Source organism: Poecile atricapillus, unplaced genomic scaffold, assembly GCF_030490865.1.
Source record: "Poecile atricapillus isolate bPoeAtr1 unplaced genomic scaffold, bPoeAtr1.hap1 scaffold_294, whole genome shotgun sequence".
Classification (NCBI taxonomy): Eukaryota; Metazoa; Chordata; class Aves; order Passeriformes; family Paridae; genus Poecile; species Poecile atricapillus.
In genome coordinates this window covers 15,069-39,975 of record NW_026709095.1, presented here as the reverse complement: position 1 = coordinate 39,975, position 24,907 = coordinate 15,069, and the positions used below count along the sequence as shown (strand labels likewise).

At 38.1% G+C, this 24,907-nt stretch overlaps 1 protein-coding gene across 1 annotated transcript in view; it reads right to left on the bottom strand.

The window, feature by feature from the left end:
• Positions 1-48: 48 nt before the first annotated feature.
• The window catches only part of LOC131574402 (solute carrier family 2, facilitated glucose transporter member 9-like), a 39,132-nt gene continuing 14,273 nt past the window's right edge, over positions 49-24,907 (bottom strand). The window contains exons 6-8 of the mRNA XM_058828860.1: positions 12,727-12,859; positions 4,419-4,606; positions 49-186 (exon numbers count right to left, since the gene is read on the bottom strand). Of these exons, the coding sequence (XP_058684843.1) occupies positions 49-186; positions 4,419-4,606; positions 12,727-12,859 (459 nt within the window). The remainder of the gene's footprint in view (positions 187-4,418; positions 4,607-12,726; positions 12,860-24,907) is intronic.

The following is a 24,907-nucleotide window of genomic DNA, read 5'->3' as shown; positions in this document are numbered from 1 at the left end:
AAGCTGTATAAGAAAATGAAATCTAATAATATTTAAATATCAAGCATGCTAATGGATTTTTATAACCATACTTACAGAAAATACAGCAGCCAGAGTCTCAACAGCACCAGTACTTAGTGTAACATAAGGGATTGTCTCATGATTGATCCCAGATTCACTAAAGATGTTGTTTGTGTAGTACCAGATCTGTATCAGAGAGAATAAAATGAGTTATTAATCATTATAGGTTGAACTGCAATATATTGATATTCAGTTCAACCATTTAATCTGCTCGAGGCGAGACTTGTTAAAACTCTGAGCACTCCCAAATCACTGAGGGCCAAACAGGACAACAGATGTAGGGAAAGTGCAAATTCCAGGTGGATTAGGCACAACGCTGCTGTAGTTCCACCTGCAGACCCAGGCAGAATTACAAACAGCTTCAACTCAATTTAATTTAATTCACTTTAGGAGTAAATCAAAGAAATTCACTTTAAGCTTGAACGACGGGGTACAAATAGGTTTTGTGTGGCTTACCAAGCAGGTTTGTGCAGCTTTATGGAATACCTCAATAGCGTGTAACAACAGAGGTGAGAGCAGGGAAGAGATGTTGCGAGGCAACGAAGAAGCTGCTCACTTTTGGACAGAAGGTGTGAGGTGTTATTTCTGCTTTAACCTTACTGGAGTGTGGACAGTCAAGCCATCCCCCCAATCTCTCATCATTATCCACAAAAAGAAAAGATACTTTTAAGACTAGAGTTGCCTGAGGAAAAGCAAAATGCTGTGTTTAGGATGAAATTAATCATAGGCTTGAAGTAGGTGTCACTAATGGACAGAAATACAGGTTGTATGACTTAGAGGAAGGCAACCATGTTTAGTCAGTAAAACCATATCCAGCAGTGACAATATCCAGGCAGAGAATATATAGTGGCAACATTCTAAAATATCAAGTTTGGTAATCATCAGAGCCCCAACTGTGTTCAAAAACCATATATTTATGTTTGACTCAAGGTGACAGGAAAGAACTAGCCAAAGATTTTGGCTGCCAAAAGCATGCAAGAAGAGGAGCCAAATAGATAAATGATTTAGTAGAATGAAATGACAAATGGTTGAAATAACTGATTATCAAAAGAAAATAAAGTTCTAAACCACAGAAAATTTATCTGTGACAACATATTTTGACAACAACAATTTGTCACAACAATTTGTGACAGCAAAACTCAAAGCCCTAGATAAAGATGACACTAAACATTAAAGTAGCAGTGATATCTTTTCCCATCCACTCTCAATGGTACAAGCCCTAACAGGGAAAACACAGCTAAATACAAGGCTTGTCTGATGGATGGATGTGTTACGATTGCATGAGGAAAACCCTGCTACCTGCCAGTATGCAATGCACTTGCTACACCTGTTTGTCAAGAAACTAACTCAGCAGTTTTGAAAAAAGAAAAAAAAAGTTTTTCTAAATTTCTAAATTTCCAGCTAGACCTTCAGCAAAGATGCTTGCCCTAGGTCAAAGAAGAAAATCCAACTCATATTACATAAACCCAAAGCAAAGTAACACACCAAGGAGTAAAAAGTCACCTTATCACCTTACTTATGCCTACTGCTGGCACATCAGCTTTCACCAGGACAGATGCAGTGACAAGAAATGATAGCAACAAACTTCTCTACATGAAGTAATCTGCCAAATCCACCCCAGCTGTGAAGCGCACACCATGACAGATCATTTGCATATTGAGAACATGCACTGTTCCTCAGATCCATCCCAGAATAATTCCTTTGCACCGAAATACAGCCTGAAGAACAGGCTTTACAGAAGCCTAGGGATCCCACTTCGGGAATGACTCCCTTAGAGCAATATGTCACACAGTGTATTCCTTGATATGAAAAAGTATAATCTTCACCAGTGAAAACTTCACCGTAGTTTTGTGACTTCTTTACAACTGAGATAAAATGGTGGAGGATAAATAAATTTATTATGGCTTATATGCATCAGATAAATGTTAACAGAGTAAAAGAGACTAATAGGAAATAATTTATTTATGTCAGTTTAGGTCAGGCTGTCTGGTATTTTGTTATAATTGAAAACACTAACATGATCGGAGCTTCACCATGATTTCTGTTCCACGTGGAAATAAACAAATGTACTGTTTTAAGCAAAACAATTTTTTTTTGAGTAAAATCCTTAAAAAGAAGCAAGTGTTCTCAGGTACCAGCAGCATGATTACAGCAATCTGCCAGTTGGCAATTCCCCTGGAGAACGTCCTGAGATTCTCGCCTGAAGGAATCCAAACTTTCCCATATGCCCTGTCCAGATGGTAGTTGTGGAAAAGACCAGACTGACTAACAGGGCACCACAGACAAAGCAAATGAGTTAGAAGGAGCCTTCCCTGCCAGTAAAACCTGGCTGATGCTGGCTCACACCCAGAACATTGGTTCAGATGAATTCAGGCAAACTAAGACCCAGGTTCACCAGTGTCTGTCACACCCAGACCTGTCCTCTCATCTTGGACCTTCGGGTGACTCGAGCAGCATCAGCCAGGAAAGCCAAGCAAAAGAGACAAGTTTTCAAAGCCTGGTGTCTTAATCAAGTGTCCAGCTATTTCTCTTGACCTATCTTTTAATTTTATTGGTTTTACTGTTAACTAACAACTGTTTCAATAAGCCATTTCAAAACACAGTTTTTGTGTGAATAAGTTTTTTTCATGTTTGGCGACATTGCTTGAGAGGAGAAACAAAGTAATAATAAAAAAGGAAGCCTTGAAATAGTCAACTCAATACACAGGTTCCCTGACAAAGACTATATCTCTAAGGCATATTTTCAGAAAGTGGCTATCTAATGACATTTTAAAGTAACTCTGGCATCCATTTTGGACTGGACATGTCTGACTGTCCAACCACATTCTCACTTAAGCCATGATACTGGACTATTTCTATCAACAATTAAGTATCCTCAAAGTCACAAAACTCTTCCATTTCCCCTGAAAATTTAGCTGTGACCTTTTTTTTTTTTAGGCAATGTGCTTCATTATTTGAACAGTCTGTTTATTACTATAAGTGACATTTCTTCCCTTATGTGTTGATAAATCTTAAAAAGACTGGATGACAAGATAATTCTGGTGTTTTTTCCCTCAAAAATGAATCCACAATGAGGCATAAAATAACCTGCCATTAGCACTGAAATCCTACCATTTGAGGAAAATACCACCTATATAAACAGTATTATAGATTACCCCACAGGATGAAAAAACTCTTCTAATTCCTTCCTAGTATTTCTTAAAAAGCTTTTAGATATCAGAGTTCCAATTGCATTAATCTTTTAAATGGTCTTGGACAAATTACATTTATTTGGAGTCTTAAAACTATAGAGATATCTGAGATAGGCCTGAGCTAGTGTTCATAGATACAAAAGCACATGGACTTATTAGTCCTGGGGGGAAAATCTAGCTGGAGCCTGCTGCAGAGCACAACGAGGGTGAGTTCCTTGCAGCAGCTAGAATATTGCTTTTCCTATCTATAAGCAAGCAATGCCTTTGACCTATGACAAAAGCCCTTTCACTTTGAGGTGCTTCACAAGAATATTTGTTTTGTGCAGAATAAAGCATCTAAGCCAGATGCCACAAGCTGCAGCATGGATAGTTCTGGCTGGATATAAAGAAAACACTTTTCACAATGTAAGTGGTGTAAACACCTGGCAGAGGTTGCTCAGGAGGGTTATGGACTCTTCACCCTTAAATATATTTAAAACTCAACTGCACAAGGGCCTCAGGAGCCTGAGACAGCCCTGAAGTCATTCCTGCTCTAAGCAAGGGCTTGGCCCAGGTGAAGGGATCTTCCAGCCTACATGGTTCTGTGACCTTCCCATATAGGCTCAGATAGATGGTAAAGGAGACTTCTCATATCCATTAACCTCGCACATATTAATGGTCAGAAGGATCCATAGTTTTATGTCTTTTCCCTCTTTCACTTCACTTTCCAAAACAGGAATATTGAAGCAACAAAAAAATCAAATGTGCAGTGTGACATTTTAAAATCACTTATATATCACTTATGATTTCTTGTAAGTACTGAACTGAATGAATCCAAGCCAAAATGTCGACTGAAAAAACTGAATAAGCATGGGTTATATCCAGAAACAGAGAATCTGAGTATCAGAAGTAAAAGCTGCATGCTCTTTCTTTGCTGATCTCTTCTACCTTTTCGTGTATTCCCTCAAAGTTAGCGCAACATGACTTTCCTCAAACATTTTTTTGTTTTAAAACCCCCCAAACAATACAGATCTCTGTGGATCTTCCCACACACAAGTGGGAGTCATTAGTAATACAAAACAGCCAAAAGAGGGAGCCCAGAGAGGTTGGTGAATGGTGTAACCCAAGCCTTGCAGTAAAGAGAAGGAGGTCCCCAGGGGATGCCATGGCCTGAGGAAGGACACTTACAGCGTTTAGCCCACAGAGCTGATAGCAGCCCATGGTGACGACCACGGTGATGATCTGCCATCGCACCGCGCGGGTTCTCAGGAGCTGCACAATGGACACCAGCTTGGTGTTCCTTTGCACTCGAGACTCTGCCAAAACTTCTTCTATTTCATGAGACACATCATCTTTCCCAAGGAATCTCTGAAATGCTGCAAAGACAGAACATGTACTTTAGGCCAGACACTTGGCACTGTGTGCATTTATAACTGTGTTGCTTCTTTAAAATGGAAATGTTTGGCATAAACAGGAGGCATACATGCGCTACAACTTAATTATTCTTCTGACAACAATATCATTCTGCTCTGGATGTGATCTGGTTCACCCCTGTTATTGGGGTCAAAAATGGAAACAAAACCATAGATTATTTGTCTCCCTACAAGACCTCTTTTTTATGTTTTTTTATATATAATATAGCCTAAGGTCCAGTGAAGAGGGAAAACCCTCAAAAATATTTATTACTAAAGCATCTCTGAACATTATTTGACTTGGCTACTTTTACAGCCTAACAGTATAGCTGGCTTCATTGCGGGAGATAGGTTGGTTAGGAAAGAAGTAAGATGTAAAATTTCATATAAGTCTGGTAAACCAAGAAAAGGCAGATACTGGAAAGGAATAGCTACTATTAATTCATATTACCTCTTGTTTTTACTAGCATATAGACAAGAATTCACTTTGTCAGGTTAATATTATCAGTAATCATCCAGAGCAGTTAAAGACTTTATATTTGTCTATTCTGGAGTCATGGGAACAAATTTACATGGCCAATGTAAGCAAGCAAGCAAGCAACCAACAAACCTCATCTCCCCACAAAGACACTATTTAGTATTGCACACTGATAGCTTACTGAAATATCCTTCCACTGTGAATAAAACAGCCTTTCCACCTCACACCTCCTCCAAGACAGAGATACCTCCAACCAGACGTGATGTGTCTCCACCAACCTTGTTTGACAGATTCTGTCTATGCAGGTAATACTTTTGTCTCAATCTAATGAACATACCCCAGGGGTTGGCATTTTAAGAGATGTTTAAAATGCTCATCATCTCAGAGTGACTGCAGAGAAACAATGTCATTACACACACCCCTGCAACAAGGCTTTGCGACCCAGTAGGATGCTAACACTCAAAACAATCCTTTACACAGCAGGTCACTTTAAATTGTTATTTTTATTAAATGAATAAGTTCATTTACTTCACCTAAGGGCCAAATCAATTTTTCTTATCCACAGCTTTGCATAACATTGCCTATAACCAAATGACCACATATTTCACTATGTTGATACACCTTTGGATCATAAAAAGTACTTTGATGGTCAAGAAAATGAGAGATATTGACTAGTCATGGTTAATATATCCAGACTCTATTTAGATTTTGAGGTTACAAATTTTTATCTTTACCCAATAGGTGAAAAGGCCAATTAGTGGCATTTCATTGTTGTGAGAGATAGGTCACACAAATGAACTGGTGGCCTCCCCAGAGCATCCCTCTCTGACACTGGTGAATGTACAAGGCTGCACATTCTGCCTGCCTCCCAGTCTGGAGGTGCAGGGAACTAACTTGAGCTCTGGGCCAAGTTTTTCTGAGGCACTTAGCACTTCTAATGCATTTTAATGATTCTGCTTAACAAGAAGGATGATTTTTTTAAAGGATGAACTACCTCTGTGTATTGAGTCAATTCATAACATTCATATATTCTGATAACCAGTTTCTCTCTTGTGAGAGGAGAGGTCAGAAGTTTTAAATCTCTATGTAAAAGCACAAGATTTATCTTTTCATACAGGTTGTAGAGTCAGAAATGAATTAATAAAGTGAGACCTCAGAACTAAAACTTTAAGCTGCTCAATTTTGTCCTTTGTTGTTGCACATTTTTTAGTAATTAACATGATAATCACTCATTTTAATGAATGTGATGTATTCAAAGACAGCGATAAGAAATGTACATGTAAATGACATATATCACCATAGTTTTCCATGAACATATATCACCAAAGTCTTCCATTACATCTGCTTTATCAGTGTAAATTAGGTCAGTGCACAATGTCCTTTATTTTTCCTGTCCTTAGAATCTTCATCATTACTTTAGGGCACACAAGTCAAAAATATAGGTGCAGTCAAGTAAAAAGATAGCAATCTGTCTTTCCTGCACAAGGGAGCTTGCTGTATTTCTAGAGGGACCAGGAACCAAAAAACTACAATTATCAAAACTGTCAAGTACAATGCAGAAAAAACATAAACAGCCAATTTCTTTCCTTCATGGCAATAAGAAAAGAGATGTAAATGCCACTAGGCAACTTTGGTGGATACTTAAAATTATCAACAAGTACAGAAATGCTAAGAAGTTACTATGCTCTACATGCATAGCTTTGAATAGACATCACCCAACCTTCTTGGAAAAACATTTTCCTGCTACTCAATGTCTTTAATTTTCTTCCATTACCATAAGAATCACAATTTTACATATAAATAATGTGGAAATAAATTCTGCATTAGCAGGGACATAGGAAAACTCAAAAGTCTTTCAATGTGCAATGCTCAATTTATTAGTTTTACATTCTAAACCCTGACATTACTGACATTGAGAAGCACAGCAGTCGTTCCTCTCCTTGCTGCAATGACTCATTTCCCTCCGTGAGTGGCTGCTTCTCTCTGTAGGGAAGCCTTATTTTCATGTAACACTTAAAACCATCTAAGGAGTTGCAAGTCTAGAAACTTTTAAAACTTTCCAGATTCCTGTTTAATTCCCTTGGATCAGAAGGGAATATAGAAGCTCAGCCTTCAGAAGTTGTAATACTGCCTTCATAAACAGCAAAAGAACCGGATGGTTCCACTCAAGGGGAAAGAAGTCAAGAAACCCATTTACACCACCAGTTTTTATTCATCTCACCTAAGTGAAGGTGAAACACCTGAAAGAGGTTCAAAGACCTGAAAAAAAAGTCAGTTGGTACCATGTCTAAACCAATCAGGTCTTTAGATTAACTGAAGATGGACACTCAACATCTCAGCTACATGGGGAATTACTAATTATTTTTCCACTATAGTAATTCCAGGACTGTGCAAAGAAAGTATTGTTATCAACAGAATTAACATGTGAACTTTGAGAAGAAATTTTAAAATATCAAAGTGCTATTGCATGGTTTACAGTATAAAACCAGCACCAGGCAAGAGGATACAGAAAAAGACAGAAGTGGTCAAAGTTTTTTTGGGCTTATCCTTTGAAAAGAAACAGACAAAAAATTAAAATAAGCTGTGGAAGTATTATTGTCATCTGTTTCCCATGGACATGTTTACTTTCCTGATGATTACTTATATTAAATCCAGTGTTACACTGTTTCACACATCTTTGTCTAAATTCTGCTTAAACAGCATCTTCTTTGTCCACTGTTGAAGACAGTAGAAATTTCCCTGTAATAACTCCATGTCAACACAGAAATAATTTATAAAATGAACTAAATTATTTTCATATAAACTAATTTTATTAGAGTACTGACTATCCTAAAAAATAATTCAGATGTATCTTCCTAGAAGAGATACAACAATGCTACTTAGATCTAGAAAAATATTGATCATCTACTAGCATGCAGCTTAGCAAAATTTAAGAAAAAATATCAGAAAATATAAGTGCAGGCAAATGGCATTAGGCTTTTCCCACAAGTCATCTCCCTCTTCTTCTAAGTAAAGAACACACAGGGTTTTTTTTCAGTTATTATCTAGTTAAGAATTACATCTTTACCTGTTTGTATGTGTGGTTTTACACACACCAATAGGCCTGTTCAGGTTCACCTGAGACTAGCCAAGATATACAGGTAAAACAAAACATATATACACCACCCTTAAATAACACAAGAATTGGTAAACAGTGTTGTATTAAAGTTCCAATGGCCTAATACCCTTTCTAAAAGACAGGAGGTTTAAGAAAAGCTTAAAAACAAATGAGATACACCGCAATCACTCCAGCTTTTGCAGGCAAACATCTGAGATGAAACCTTTACTGTAAGCCAGCAAGTGTAGTAGTCATGGCTGTCTCTTCCTTTCCAGTAAGAATAGTTTATAATCCTTACAGATATACAAAATGCACAGAGAAACAAAATTGAATCATACATGTGCTTGTTGTCAGTCATAACAACTTATTTTAATCACTGGATTTTCAGTAACTTGTTCCTGTTGGAACTCTGGGTTTAACATCTCTCCAGTCCATGTGGGCCTCCTGAAGGGCTTTGTAAAAAATTCACTACCTGATTTTTTAAATCAGGAGTGGCTTCGCTCTTTTGTCACATGATAAGGTATCAAACCTAATCCATCTTTCTAAAAATTTAAATCTAAGCTGCTCATTATACCTATTGTAATGCTTCTTTCATAACAATGGGACATTCAATGTGTGACTGAACATACTAGATGAACAGATTTTGTATGTCACCAACAGATGTTGCTGTGACATTTTGTCCAAGTCGTTTGACCCTTAAGACATAACAATATTCTTGTTCTCTGGCAAGCTGGGATACCAGCTGAATTCCATTATTGATTTACATGAGCTGCTACTGTAGCTGCATAGAAAATGCAAGGTTGCCCCCTGTAAAAGTGCACTTCAAAAAAGACACCTCAACTCTCCAACTGCGTTTATAACCAATGTTTTTAGTCATAAGAAATGTTCGATTTTATCACTGCTGCTGATTTTATTTATATTACATCATTGTGATACTCACAGATCAGGGGTGCACTTGGCATGCAGCAAATAGCTAATGTGAAATCCCTCACTTACTGTCCTAGAACTTGGATGGTAAACTGATGTAATTAGAGCAGCAGGTTTTTCTTTTTCTTCCTGTTTCTCTCCCTGTCACTCTCCATTTCCACAATCTCCTTCCAAAGTCCTTCTCTTCAACCACTTAAATATCCATTTCTCCTCTGCTGTCTGGCCTTGAAGAAGGATCACACCAGTTAGGCAATTTCTTTCCTTCTATTCTTATCAAATGAGAAGAATATTAGTTATGGAACCTGGGAGAGGAGCTGGGATGGTTCTGCCCTTGCTTCATTACCACACTTAGTTTCTTGGGCAAAGCAGGTTTACAGATTATGCTGTTGTTCCAGTGGATTGTTCTCTCTCCAAAACACATGGATCACTTCTCCCACACTCAGCAGTGAGACAGGAATATGAGAGGTAGTTCAGTTCCTTTGTGTCTCAGGGAGTAGGACACAGGCTGGTGAGCTCCAGGAAGATGAGCCAAGCTCTCTGTCAGTGCTGCTTTTGGCAGCAGACAGCAGCAAGTCAGATGTGGTGTCCGTATGTCTGATCGGCCAGAGGTCAGCTCAGCCATCCACAGCGTGCACAGCCTGCACTGCTGGAGAGGGGAAAGCAGGGCACTGGGAAAAACCCTGCTAATGGGGCTCAGGAAACCTCACTCATCTGAGGCACCTCTGCCCCTGTGCCCCAAAAAATAGCTTCTCTCACGGAGGTGTGGTTTAGGCTTGCACACAATGCCTCTCTGCTCTAAATCTCTATGTCCATTCCTTCATTTTTTCATAATTTACACAACAGATTTTGGTCCTTCCCCTTCTCTCAGTCTCTTATTTACCCCTTAAAGATGTCTGCCAGAAAAGGTACTACTTATATTTTGGTAGTTATAGACTGTTTATCTCCTGAGACAGAGAAGAAAAGGAGGGGATGAAAGCAGGGGCAAAACTCTGTGGAAACTCAGTGACCTACATTATCTCACTGGATATTGTTGCTCTAAAACAATTAGGAAGATTAATGGTGTCAGCTCCATTTTAGGAGTTTTGATATACATGCATACTTTAGAGTATTTCATAAAGACTAACGTAGTCATCTGCTTTAAACACAGCAGACCTTTTGCTAATAATAGTTTTATTTCTCTGACAAGGTATAATCCACAGTGAAATATATATTTGCATGAATAGCCTTGATCCATTAAGGGGAAGAAAAGGGATTTAGTCAGTAGAAAGAGTTGCAAATTTCCAATATTAATATGCAGATTTAAGCTAAGAGGCAAATAATTTAAAAGCATTACTGTAGTCATCATTAAATGAAGAATTCTGCTTTGTCATTATATCACTTACAAGCAAAAGGGCATTTTAATAAATCACAACTCCTCCAGTCTCCTTAATACCTAGACTTTTCCTCCCCCATTTCTGCTGATAATGTGAATATCCAAATGATTTGTCTTGACTGTTGATTCACTCTCCTATTTTTTGAATTCCACTGTAGACTACACTCAAAATGAGTTACACTACAACATCTCTTTCTTTTAGAATTAATAAAATCCAAAAGCATATATGCATATGCAGTTACTTTGAAAAGCTTTTCATACCAGTTGTCTCTTTTTTCTCAGAGTATCTAAATTTATAGTCCTTAGGGTGGCTCATGAAAGCCATCTTCTTGTATATCAGCAAGCCAGCAGCTTAAGTTCATTTACCCAGACAACTGCTCTCCTGATGCCTTCTACTCCAAAACCTGCCTCCAATGCCTCTGGATTAGATTTCAAATTATTTTCAGAACATACATGCTGAAAGCATCCCGGAGTGCAGCTGGCACATTACCGGCAACAGTAAATGGTGTGGATTTTAAGGCAGGTGGTGTCATTTTACTTCCAAGTTTTATAATTTTTAAACTCTACCTATGAGAGGTCCAGTTTCACTGTCAGTGCTGAGGTCTCCAGGTATTGTAGCAGGATTTTCAGTAGCTCCTCATAGCACATGTGACATTATAAAATAGCATTGCACATGCAGACTCTTTGCCACCCAGAGCTCTGGAAATCTACAGTTTTATCAGGCAGGAATTAGCCAGTTTAAACTTGGCACCCAAAGGCATTTCTTCCCTACCCAGCCATGGTTCTGCAGAAGTTTCCACCCAACAGCCATCCTGAGCTGGGACCTGCACCCCTGCTGGGTGCTCTGAGCACAGCTGGCAGGGCAGCCCTTGCTTCATGGTGCTTGGAAAAGCTGTTCTCTGCCTCCTCAAAACTCTGCTGATTGTGTGAAACTGAAGAACTCTCCCCAAAACCTTGTTGCTTTTGTACTCTTTTTTTTTTTTAAAACATTGAACCGTATCTCTAAGTGTCTGAAGCTCCAAATTATAATTGATATTAGAATATATAATAGATAATAGAATATAATAGAATATAATAGAATATATAATAGAATATAATAGATAATATAATATAATATATAATGTATTACATCTATATAGAATATATATATATTATAATATATACCTTTATATAATATATAAAGCTCCAATTTATAATTTATAGAATTATTCATTCAACACCAAACTGGGACAACTTCATTAGTGTGCTATTTCTTTTTCAGAGGGCTCTTCAGAACAAAAAAATGCCAGTTTTTTGTTCCCAAATAGAAGAAATTGGATAGAGTTGCATTAATTTAATGTTAAAAGATTAATACATTTATATTTCAGGCGTTGATACACACTTTACAAGTAATTTTGCAAGCAACTAGTTCATGACTGAAAAGCTTAAGGGTCATATTCAAACAAAGATTTTAAGAATAATTTGTAAAGCACTTATGTTTGATATTTTGGTGTTATAATCAGGCTCCTTTTTTGTAGACTCCTGTTTTTCATATGTCATTATAATAAACTAAACCAAATTTTTAACATTCTCTCAGTTGTATTGGGACCACAGTAAATGTAATAGGGTGGAGAATGCAGCAACTCTGATCACACAAGAAAATAATTTAATACCTAGAACCTAAAGTAAGGACAAAATATTCTGTGTCTGTGAAGCTGAAGCTATATGGAAGCTTCAGTTAAACAGAATTTTTCAGTTAAACAGATGTATGGGGGTTTTATTAGATCTACAAAGGTTATTGAGTTACAGAACACAGGGTCAAACACAGCGACTACTGGGGGAAAAAGGCAGCAGCATAATCAGTGTTTTTATTAGTCAAAGTGCAAAGACTGTAGATAAAGGGGAGTCACGATGACTGAAATCACCTTTCACTTCCAAATGAACCCTGCACAGAGTGGCTGGCACACAACAGCAGGATGATTTGGTTAGGTCTGTATGACCATGTGTCATGTTATATAAGCTACCTTGCTGGAGAATGTAATTTATAAAAACTTCAAAGCTACAGCTATATTTATTCATACAGAGACAAACAAAAAAGATGAGAAAAATTATTGCCAAGAAATCCTCTCCTATGAGAATATTCTGCTTCTAGTGTGGTATCAGAATCAGTGATCTCCAGCCTAAATCCCTACAATAAACACTCTTTATTGCGAAAAAGTAACATATCATACCTTTTTCTGCCTTGCTCCTGTCATGCTTTTCAAGGAGGAGGTACCGAGGACTTTCAGGAAGAAAAGGCAGAATCACGACTTGTATCAATGATGGAACAATGATTGCTCCAAACAAGAAAGGCCACCGAGATTCCTGCAAATGGATGCAGACAGGAGTCAGTAGTACTCTCCCATAGTGACACTTGAAAGAAAAATAACTTTGGTAGGAAATACTAATTTTTCATCGCTCAAAGTATTGTGTCCACCACCAGAATGACATGCTCCTCCTAAGCTTAGTAAGTGCTTGGAAAACTTCCCTCTCAGATCACCTTACTCAAGGGCCAAGCCCCCAAACAACTTTCCATTGGCAGTTTTTATTTTACACTCTTTCACTTCAGCAAAGCCTAGAGCACCATGTTCTGCATGGTATGGGATGTAACCCACACCTCAAACCTGAAATGGAGCCAAGATAACCAGATAACTCCCAGAAATAATGGGTGGGGTATCTCTTAACCAAAATTTTCTCTTGCCCTTTTAGGTAAGAGAGGTATTTTAAAAAAATTCTCATGGGATGTGAAAACAACTTGAGAAAGTGTTTTTTCAAACAATTTAAAGCTTGAGGTAATCAGTCACCCTAAAAGCCTGCACTACCATGAAGGCTTCAAAACCCTATTTTTTCATTCCTTTTTTCTTTTTATTTTTCACTTGAGTGGAAAACTTTATGTAATGAAGGCAAAACAAAAATGGTTAATACTGTTTATAGACAAATAAACCTGGATCTTATTTTAATAAACAAAAAATTAAGGTTAAGACTTTAAAACCAGTCAGTAATCACATAAGCAAAGTGGGTACTGCTTTATAAAGGATAAGTTAGGAAAAATTTATAGTGTGTTAGAATTTTTGACAATACTTCCAGATAAAAATCTTACTCTTGATCAGCACATCATATTTTCAGTAGGTTATTTTTCCAGAATGTCAAGCATATTTCTTAAAGGAAAAAAAAGTATTCATTGTATACTGTTATTATCAGCATTTTGCCCACCTGTGGAGACTTCCATGGAATAAGTTTACACTCCTTTTAAAGTGTCCCATAGTGTATGGTTTATAAATTCGTCACATTTATCTCAAATAAGTCTTCTTGCAAGTGTTATTTTGAAAAAGGTATGAAAAAGACTCTGAACTTATCCTTCACAATAAATGGCAAACCTTGCTACTGTAATGGAAAGTCCTTTATTTTTGCTACATAGGACACCGAGTTTCCTTTATTTCCTCTATTAAAGATTTTTGTTTTACTTTTTATCATATTAACTTCTAAAATCTTAAGGTAAATACTAATAAATATGCTTCCATCTGCCATTTTGGCATTAATTGCTGTGTAAGTCACTGAAGCCAATGGAAACTTCTCCATCCATTTCTAAAGATTTCATGTCTATTCTATTATGGATTGTGTCTTCTACTTGCTTTTCTCTTAATTTACATTATACAATCTTAGCTCTTTCCTGCCACTATAGAAAAGAAATTATAGGACTAATATAAGTTTAAAGGATTCATTAAAATTGCTGGAAATCAGGCTGAACATGACCCTATCAAGAGAACTAAGAGAAGCAGGGAAAAGGAGTGTTTCACAATCTCTTTAAGAAGGAGTAGAACGGGACATATACTGGGACAGTGCTCAGAAGCAGTAATAAGCTAAAGGCAAAAGACGGTGTAGATGACTTTACTTCAATTGTCAGCAGTAAGGAGAAGCACATAGGCATTGCTGGGAGAAATGAAAACTACTACATCCCATTTTATTTCAGGAAAAAATTTAAAAGAGCATTAAATGTTTTAATTACAGGGGACTTCATTTCATCACCCACTCAGAATTGGTACTAATAACATGTCAAGATGGTAACATTTTCATTTTAAACTGTCACATTATGGGTATTTGCTTAGGCTGGAGCATGAAAAACCTGGCTTTGATGTATTTACAAAAGACAGTTAAACAGTAGAGCAAGTTTGACAACCACAGACTCATTCAAAGGTTGATGCAATAAAGTGCAAAACTGCAGAGACAGAAGATTGGGTGGAAGGGAGGGAGATAAATCATGACATGGATTTATCAGCTGAGAGTGAGACAAGATTAAGGTGCACTGAAATACATATAAGAAAACATTGCCATGTCAGAAAACCATCAGCTAAAGTACAGAAAGTGGAACTTACTGTAGCCATCAAAAGATGGAAAAGAAAGTGGCTGGGGAAAAGTCAACAGGCACTGCTGACTGCTGAACTATCCATATCAAACTCAATAACCTATTTAAGCACCAGTTACATTTAATATTCTCAGCAATTAGGAAGATTTTGATGAAATGTGACGACACTCAACACAGACCAGGTTAACAATATGAACACAGATAAATTTTAAAGGGAGAACAGAATTGTTAATGGGGTCATGCAACAGAGGTGGGAAGAAGTGCTGTAGTGCCCTGGATATGGGCACCCATTTTTTGAAAGATCTAGTGTGGCCAATTAAATATCCCAGTGTGAGATGGATAACAGGATCAAAAAGACTGAGTAAGGAAATATGCAACTGTGACAGGCTTCACTCTCCGTTTCTCTCCAAAGAATTTCACAGAAACAGAGAAACATAGAATGGTTTGGAAGGGACATCTTGTTCCAACCCCTTCCACGGGCAGGGTCACCTTCCACTATCCCAGGTTGCTCAGAGCCCCATCCACCTGGCCTTGAACACTTCCAGGGCTGGAGCATCCACAGTTTCTCTGCGAAGTCTGGTCCAGTGTCTCAGTGCTCTCACAGTGAAGGATTTCTTCCCAACATCTGTGCTAAACCCCTCCTCTTTCAGTTTAATAATTCGATTTTATTTATGTATTTATTTTAAAAGCATAATCTGGACATAGATCCCACTCCCCATTCCCAACTGAGTGTCAGCCACTACTGCACAGTCAGGCTCCTTGTGTGCTCTCTGCCCAGAGTTTGGGTTTCTGTGCTGTGGAGATCCCCATGTCCCATCGAGCATCCTGACCCCAACTGTTCCTGGGCAAGCTTCCCACATCCTGTCTCCTGTCCATTCTAGAGCCACAGGGAAATGCCCATAACCAAACACCTTCTCCTGGGCTCAGGAGTAGCACAGGGCACTCCCCAGCCCTGATCTGAATCCCTGTGTAACCACCACGCTGCCTCACAGAACTGCCAAGGGCTTAGCTACCTCTACCACTTGCAGGAGCTGGTATCAAAATAAATACTCTTTTCCCCTTTTTAGCATTCAGTGCACAGGATGAACGGCGATCTCTCAGTGAGCAAGTCTATTTACCAGTTATTAAATAGTCACCATTTAAGTAGTTATCCTTGAATTAATTCCTTGGGGATGGGGTTGTGATGAGTTTACTACAGTGCTGAACAACTTGTAAACAGAAATGACCTTTTTGTATAACTTTCTCGTGTAAAATGACATATTTTACTCATTTTGTATGTGGGGGACAAAGAGACAAAAGCCTTTGGCATCCGATGCAAGATATTGAAAATATCCAGGAAACAGTGATTTGGTAGTCTCTTCTTTTTCATATTCTATAAGAAGCAGGAACACTTTTAAAATTTTAGTTGGCAAAATATAATCACACACACAGACAGAAAGAATTCTATCTAGTCTAATTTTAGATGACCTGAAGCATCTTGCCTTAGCCTCCTGCTGCAGCTACAGAAGGATGCAGGTCTCTGTGATATTCTGTGTCACATCTGCCAGTCCCACAGGGACATCTAAGGTACCGTAGGGCATCAAGATGATACTATGTGCTTATATTCAAGTAATTGAATTTTGTCCTTTCTTGTAGAGACTTGGCACAAAAAATGCATCTCAGAAATATTCAATTTTCCCCACAAAAAAAAATTGTATCCCTGCTCAGAACAGAATTAGGGTAAACTTACTTAGGCATACAAAGCCCAGAATACTGCACAAATTCAGCATTTCTCTGTTAATCTGCTACCATACCATATAAAACACTCCTAAAAGTAAAGGACAACCACGCTGGCCTGGGGCCAGGGACTGAAAAAGCACTGAGATGGAACAAATTTCTTAGCATTAGAACTGTCTTTTCTTCCTTTAGTCAAGGGTATGGTACAGAGATGATGATCAGGAGGCAGCTGAGAACAGAGAACTTCTCCATCTCAGGCTTCAGAGCAGCTACTCAAGTAAGGTACAGAACAATTGCCTTCCTTGTACCCCTGCAAACACTGCTCTACATCCTCCTCTGGCTGCAGAGGATGCTAATCTCACAGCTATATCCCTGCTGGACACAATTTTCTCTTTGCATGACCATTTCTGTAACCCAATTTGTCAAAACATATTTCAATAACAGTTACAAATTGCTTACCTTCCTGTTTAAAACAGAGGCAACTCAGATGATATATGTATTTCACCTCTGTTCTGCACCCAGATGTGTATTTTTACAGGTCACTACTACAGCTACAGATCTGACAAGAAGATTACTCAAGTATCAGTATCTTCCCAAGTAATAATCAGCACGGAAAGTCACCAGACTTAAGGCTGTACAAGTCTGATGTAAAATTCACAGAAATCAGCAGGAGATTTTTGTTACTGAGTAAATGGCCTTTGGATGAGAACTTAAAACAGCTTTGAAAGTGTCTGGTGTCTGAGTCCCACGATTTTCTCTTCACTAAATGGCATGTTAGATCATGTACTGAAAGGGAGAATTAAAGTATCTCTTACAAGTTCCTCCAACTTTTTGTTGGAGTAAGAACTAACCTTTTACTGCACACTTATATGACATAATTTGTCTTCATTTCTTATTCATCTCCAAGAGAAGTAAAAAATTCAGAAAAAAAGCAATGGGGAATGGGAAGCTTTCACATGGGATTATCAGCAGCCAGCATATATACTCAGCTTCTTTAGGAAGAAATATTAGAGGTATGCTGGAGCTAGGCAAAATTTCTGATAGAACTTCCTTTCAGTGATGCATTTAAACTCCAGTTAGCATCCATAAATAACAAAATATAAAAATAGTAGATTAAAATAATTGAGGAGGATAAGACTCAGTTTTTCAAACATGAGAACATACTATTATTCTGATGCACTTGGGTACCTCAGATGTCCCTGTGGGACTGGCAGATGCAACACATAGAACTCCAGAGACCTGCATCCTTTTGGGACTGCAGTGGGAGATGAAGAAAAGGGCTCCAGGGCATCTAGAAATTGGATTAGATGCAAATCTTTTTTTATGTGATTATATTTTGCCAGACTGAAGTTATGAAAGTTAGACTAAGGTATATCAAGGTTAAGAGAAAAATAAACATAAAAATACCCAAAGCATGTTCGCTGTTTTAAGAACAACTGAAATGGCTGAATATTTAATCTTAACATTTTTTTAATGACAAAAAGTCTGGTTTGGACTTTAAAAAAACAAAGCTGAATTATTTTTAATCTGACATTTACTTCAAATTTTTTAAAATACTTCAAAATACTAATCAAGAATATACCACCCATTTTTTTTCCTTTTGCCAGCAGTTTCAAAAGCAAAGACACTCAAGAGTAGAAAACATACCCTCCTACTCAATATGATGATTGCATGCTATCTTACAGTGCTTGACCAACTTACCATGGCATTAATATCTAATTTGTAAAGGCCAAATTTACATATTAGGACATGAATTTGCAATAGTGAGTAGTCTTACAATGTATAATAGAAAGTAAAACTGAAATGTTAATCTTGAAGGTTAAGAACCTTCAAAAATATTTAAGTGGTGGTTATCTCCCCAGTGTGTGAAACACACTTGGAAGGAACTCACAGGTCAAAATGTTCTAGATTTCTTACTTAATAACAGATTTGTAAATATTATCAAGTACTGAAGCATTAAGGAAACAGGCAAATCTGAAATGTTCACTTGCTCCTAAACATCTGAAGCAGAGTCCAACTCACACAGGGTAAGATAAGTTTTATAGACAGACACTATTTGTTATTAGGTCAGCTACAGTGAATGAAAAACTCACCTTTTAAAGTCTGATAAAGTAGCAGAAAGTCATATTTTAAATATTAGTATAAACAAATACTTTAAGTTTAGTTACATGTGTTTCAGTGGATAAGGAGAAAATTATAAGCAACTGCTATCTGCCTCCACAGTGTTTTGATGTCTTTCTTTCCTTCATCTCTATTGAAGGATATCTTTCCAGGAAAATTGTCTACTGCTTTTCCAACTGTCCTAATTCAGCAGAGAACAGCTACATAGAAATCTTCTCAAGAGCCAGGTAAGTGTTGTTTCACTGTCTATGAGTAGCAGTCCTCACTGATGATAAACTTTCATCCCAGTGTTAGAAGCTCAGCCATTAAGTCTTTTGTTCATTCTTGAGTCTAAATTACATATCTACCTCCATTGTGCTCTTGTTTCCATAACCACACTTCCACTTTCTGACAGCTCCTCTCCTGTAAGATGTTCTCCTGCCCAAATGCAGAACTGCAACCTTTCAATATTACATATGGCCCATCAGCCATATGTTGTTAAAACTTTGGGAATTGAAGCCTCACAGCACAACTTTAATGGACTGAAACTCATTTGCAAATATGAAGATACACAGATGTTTTCCCATGCATTACTTAATGAGTTCTGTACAGAAAAGGAATTAGTAAATATCATTGTGTCTCTCTCAGGGTGTCAATAAAAAGGTGATTTATAATCTCCAGTAAATGCATAATCTGAGCTGATCCACAATAGATATAAACAAAGTACTGCACTTAATATCTCCATTAGAACTGCATCAGCAGGCACCACATTCCCCCAGCAGGGCTGGTATAACAGACTAGACTTCTTCCTATAGGTCCTACTGAACTATTAATATACAACAGCCCAGAGGGTCCTGGTAGCATTTCTGTACTTTTATCAGCACCACTAAGGCTGTGTGTGGTGCCTGCACAGCATTTTCCCTTGGCTGGGTCAACCAACCCTTGGGTGAGTTGACCTTCATGTCCCTGATCAGCAACTCACAGCTTGTATGGAAGTGCTTGAGACTTGATAAAAGACTTGGAAATTGTTTCAGCAGCAAGAAACTTTGTGCCTTACATGTTACTGTGAGAAGAGGATGGAAACTTCCCATTGCTAGAAAAGAAAATAACTGAGAATATTTGAAAAAAGATTGCCACCTTCAAAATCACTGCTTCAAGCAATTCTTAATTGGCATGCCTGATAGCAGTTTGCAGGAAATGCAGGCAGATACCAAACACCTGCTGAAATTAGTGACTATCTGAATGAGCACTGAAACATTCCTTCCTTCCTTCCTTCCTTCCTTCCTTCCTTCCTTCCTTCCTTCCTTCCTTCCTTCCTTCCTTCCTTCCTTCCTTCCTTCCTTCCTTCCTTCCTTCCTTCCTTCCTTCCTTCCTTCCTTCCTTCCTTCCTTCCTTCCTTCCTTCCTTCCTTCCTTCCTTCCTTCCTTCCTTCCTTCCTTCCTTCCTTCCTTCCTTCCTTCCTTCCTTCCTTCCTTCCTTCCTTCCTTCCTTCCTTCCTTCCTTCCTTCCTTCCTTCCTTCCTTCCTTCCTTCCTCCCTCCCTCCCTCCCTCCCTCCCTCCCTCCCTCCCTCCCTCCCTCCCTCCCTCCCTCCCTCCCTCCCTGTGTTTCTCTGAGTTACTCTTAGTGATATCATCCCCTTAAGGATTTGGGCAGCCACTTATACCAGTGTGTCTCCTGTATCTTTAGCAGAAGCTTAAAACACTCTCCAGGGAAGGCTTTAGCTTTTCATTCCAAGCTCTGTATTTTACTACACAAATATAAAGCAGATTTGCTTCTGTGTTTTTAAAAGACCCAGCAGTCCAGTGAATTGGTAGGGACCAGGGTAACTTGGAGTCACTTTTGCAAGCCTAGCTCAATAGCACAGTGGTTTCCAGGAGTACCATGAGACCACACCCGCAAACTCTTGCTCTAAACTTTGAAAAATCCCTACCAAAATCCCCACAACTGGGAACCAGAGCTTATGAGAAAAATTCCTGTGATTTTTCCCAAGTCCTACACTAACCTTTGCTCTTAAGAACTCATTAAGAACTAGCAATGTATATACTAAAATAAACTCCACAAAGCAGCATGTTTCTACAGATACAAACAACTCCACCATCATCAGGGTCATTAATGAAGATACTGAACAGGACTGGAACTCTGGCTACACCACTAATTACTGGCTTCCAAACTGGACTTTGCTTCAGTTCACGGTATTTTTAGAATATAACCAGGCAGAGTGAAGATGTTATGAGTTTTTTTCTATTCTACATAGCCAGATGTTTGAAATTATTATAAACAGGACATTTTAGGGTTTCAAGTGATCCTGGAAAATGCTAAACTGGTGGAGGCGTTTGTCTTTAATGGAAAATACAAACACCTTTTTATATTCTGTTGACAGCATAAGGCATAAGCTGCTTTAATTTCCAACACTCTGCCTGAAGCTGCAAGAGTTCACCTGTCTCTTATTGCCACAAGAGCTCTCTGTTCCATATTTCAAAATTCCCACTTGTATTTTAAAGAAGAATTTTTTTAACTATAGTCACTCAAGGAGAAGGTAAACATACAGAAGAGCTCACAGAAAGATATTAAGAAACTGGTTGATTCATACTTTGTGTTATCATGCTAATGTGTCAGATTCATTTCAAGAGCACCCCCAACAGACCATTTTGCCATTGGTGTCCACCTGCAGGTTTCAGGTCCCTAGAGTGCTTTGGAATAGCTTTCTGTACTCATCTAAAATTTAATGACAGGTTTTAAGGAATTCCTGAATCTGAGTCAAGAGCCTTAGGAAGAAGGATCAGTTAAAAAAAAAAGAAAAACAAAGGAAAAATCAAGCTGAAAATGAAGCTTTGACAAGTAAAATCAAAGCTCATTTTCAGAACAGTCTTCAGCTGCACGGGTTGTACAACCTATTCCATCACTGTCTATTTTTGTGCAGGTGAAGGAGTACTTTTAAAAGACCTTGGTAGAGCAAAATGAAAAATTCCTATATAAACTTTTCTAAATCCACAGTGATCCTTCACATCAAATACATAATTTTTAAGAGGTCTGGTAAAGAAAATTAGAGTCTGACACAGCATCTATGGAAGTTTTTAGTTTTATTTCAACTATTCCTCAGCAAAGTTCACTTGTGTAAAAAAACTTGACAGGGACTCATCACAGAGAGGTTTCCTTACTAGACATATAGTACAATGTGTGTGTCTATGGGGTTCATTGGTTCTTTTCCACATTTAGCTCAATTTGCTGCAGAAATTGATATTGATATTTATATCAGTAGCAGAATTTCTTTGCTAAAATAATGAGTTGTGAGGAGTTTGGCTAGTGTCATCATGTGTCACAAACCTATTTCCAGCTAAATACCTTCTTAAAAACAGGTATTCCTTAGCCAAATATGCATTAAAGCTGCTAAAAATCCTCAAAAATGTGTAATTAGGCTAATTAATATGTCTTCTATGACAAAGACAACATCCAATTAATAAAGTTTATAATTCTAACCATGTACATTAGAGTTTTGCAATAAATTCCAAATGCTTTTGAAGAAAGGTTGAGAAGAGTCTAGAAAAGACAGCATGTCACTTCAAGATAAATACTAAACCTTCTCTGGTGCTCTTTGTTTCTGGTGCACTCATGCTTTGAGTGTTTCCCAGCATGGGGTTACCCATAAGAGCTGTTTAACCCTGATTTTTCTCCTCAAGAAGCCACTTCCCAAATCTGGTCATTGCTGCTTGCTCCTGTACCTTGTACAGCTTGATTACAACTCTTATAGAAAAAGAATGACCAAATGTACTCTACTTGCAACATTCAAGAGATGGACACATCGAGAATTTTATTTTTTTTCTGTTTAGTCTAGTTTTAATTTTTTTTCCTTTAAACACTAACACACTAATAGAATTTGTTCAGAAAGGTTCCCCTGGCGAGTCTTAGGATGCAAGCAAAACAAGGTTTTTACAGTAACATACTATCCACTAGGAAACAATGCAACCATGTCGTTAGACAAGCTCCTGGGTACATGACCTAGAAACACCCAAAGTGTAGAGGAGGGTTGCCAAAGCAAACAAACAAACAAACAAATTCCTATTTCTCCATTGGTGTACCAGTGGCAAGCAGCTGTTCAGTCAGAGAAGCAGCCAGAGCAGGCCAGCCACTGGGGCCAATTCCAGGGAAAACAACTGCAGCTTGGCAAAGCCTGACACCAGGGACAGGAAAAGGGGGTCAAAGCAGAGGTCTGAGGAGAGCATGGCAATGGCAGCTGTTTCAGCTTTACCTGTCCTGAGTAAATATACACACTGTGAAACATTTTTTTCTCTCTTGTACTCATACACAGATGAGAGAAATACTGAAGCTCAATGAATATTGACAATAAGAACACTGTGACTACTGAAAATGTATTCAGAAATGAAATCCTCTGTAATTTAAGATTAAAGTCCACTCTCATTAAATAAAATGAAGCTGTAGAATAGACAGTCTGATGGTTTACAAAGTTTAGAAAATGTTACCATGCTAAGGAAAACCTGTGGAGCAGATAATTCCATGCAAGAGGAACTAGAGTTAGCTAGAGGGAGAGCTAAAGTTACACAGAATATGCCAGAATCAGGCCAGACAATATCCCCCAAGACAGTAAGTGTAAATTTGAACTTTCAAAACTGAAGTTGACAGTGCACTGGCCTTTGCTTTGCAGGAGCAATCTGTCAGGAAAAATAGGCTGGGTGATTCAATTGCAGAATCAGAGAAACAGAGAGAACGAAAATACCTGAAGGGCAGTGCTTGAAGAAGTGACAGTCTAGGATAGTTTGTCCTTATCTTATTATGGTTTTTTCCTTCAGTCACATATATGGAAAGCTGCACATGCTGTACAGCCAAAAATGGCCTGAATTAAATAATCATGTAGCCAGTGGCAATAATTCAGCAGTGCCCACATTACAGCAGATAACATCATTGCACACCTGTGGGCCTGCACCAAGCTGTCATCTGCAGATGCCATGGCTTCCTGAGGAATTAAGGACTCTGGCTTACAGAGCACAAGATGCCAGCAGATGAAAATAAGCACACAGCTCTCAGCAGTTGGGATGATGGGGAGAAGCAGGTCACCAGCACATGAAGTCATCGTGCTCTGTACTCTGATCATGCTTTACCAAATGGGTGGCATTTCCCAAACCTCGGTGGAGACATTGCAGATAGGTTTTCTCATAGGTTATGACCTATACGAATTTGAATCTTGAATAAAAAGCATTACTGTGATTTGTTGGATGGGAGGCAATTAGGGTTGTGGAAAGCAAGTAAGATTACCAAGTAACTGCAGCAGAGGACTACTGTCACAACTGCATCTTTTCTCCTTCAAATAATCACTCTTGGTAAGCACTGCATTCTGAAGAAACACATTCTAAACTTAGTACCTTTGATGACAAATACAATAAAATTATATATATTCAGAATCAAAAAAATGCCTGTATTTAGGTGTTACGATCTTTATTAGATTGTAATTTTTTGTTGCATTTGCTCTTTTATACTATAATTTAAAAATTGTACATAGTCATATTTGTCTAGTTCATTTCAATATGGCAGGACACAGAAATGAATACTTCAGACAGAACATTTCCAGGAAAAACAGGAAATATTTAATATAATTCTACTTTTTAAAGTATTAGTTGATCTGGGTTAGCTGTATAATCTTGTTCTACTAGGTTCAAATTTAAACTAAGAATTATTCAAGAGAATAGCTTACACAGTGAGAAAGAGATTAAAGAGCTTGTGTTACTAGAAGAGGTGAAATTTAACCTGAAACACAAAGATCACAAGTGATGGGAGGAGGAGAGAGGAAGCACACTGTAGAAGGTGGTGGAAAAAAAAAACAACCAAAAAACCAGAAAGGTTCTAAGGAATAAATAAATAACAGTTGCTCAAAAGACTAATGAGAGTAAGTTGACAGAACTGGCATGAAAAGATACCAGAAGGAAGTGAGAAGATTGTCAATGCTCAGCCTTTCCTGTAGAAAGCTTGGGAAAACTGAAGGAATAGGAAACAGCCAACTAGCCTTAAGGCACTAACCCAGCCAGAGCTGACCCTCAGCACTGCACCTGGGGCTGCCCACATGCCTCCTGCTGCACCTCGACCAATCTTGGCAAACAAAAGATTACTAAAAATCGATTTAAGTCTGCTTAACCTACTTGATACAGAAAGCAGTAAGGACTTTTGAATTGCCTCAAGTAATACT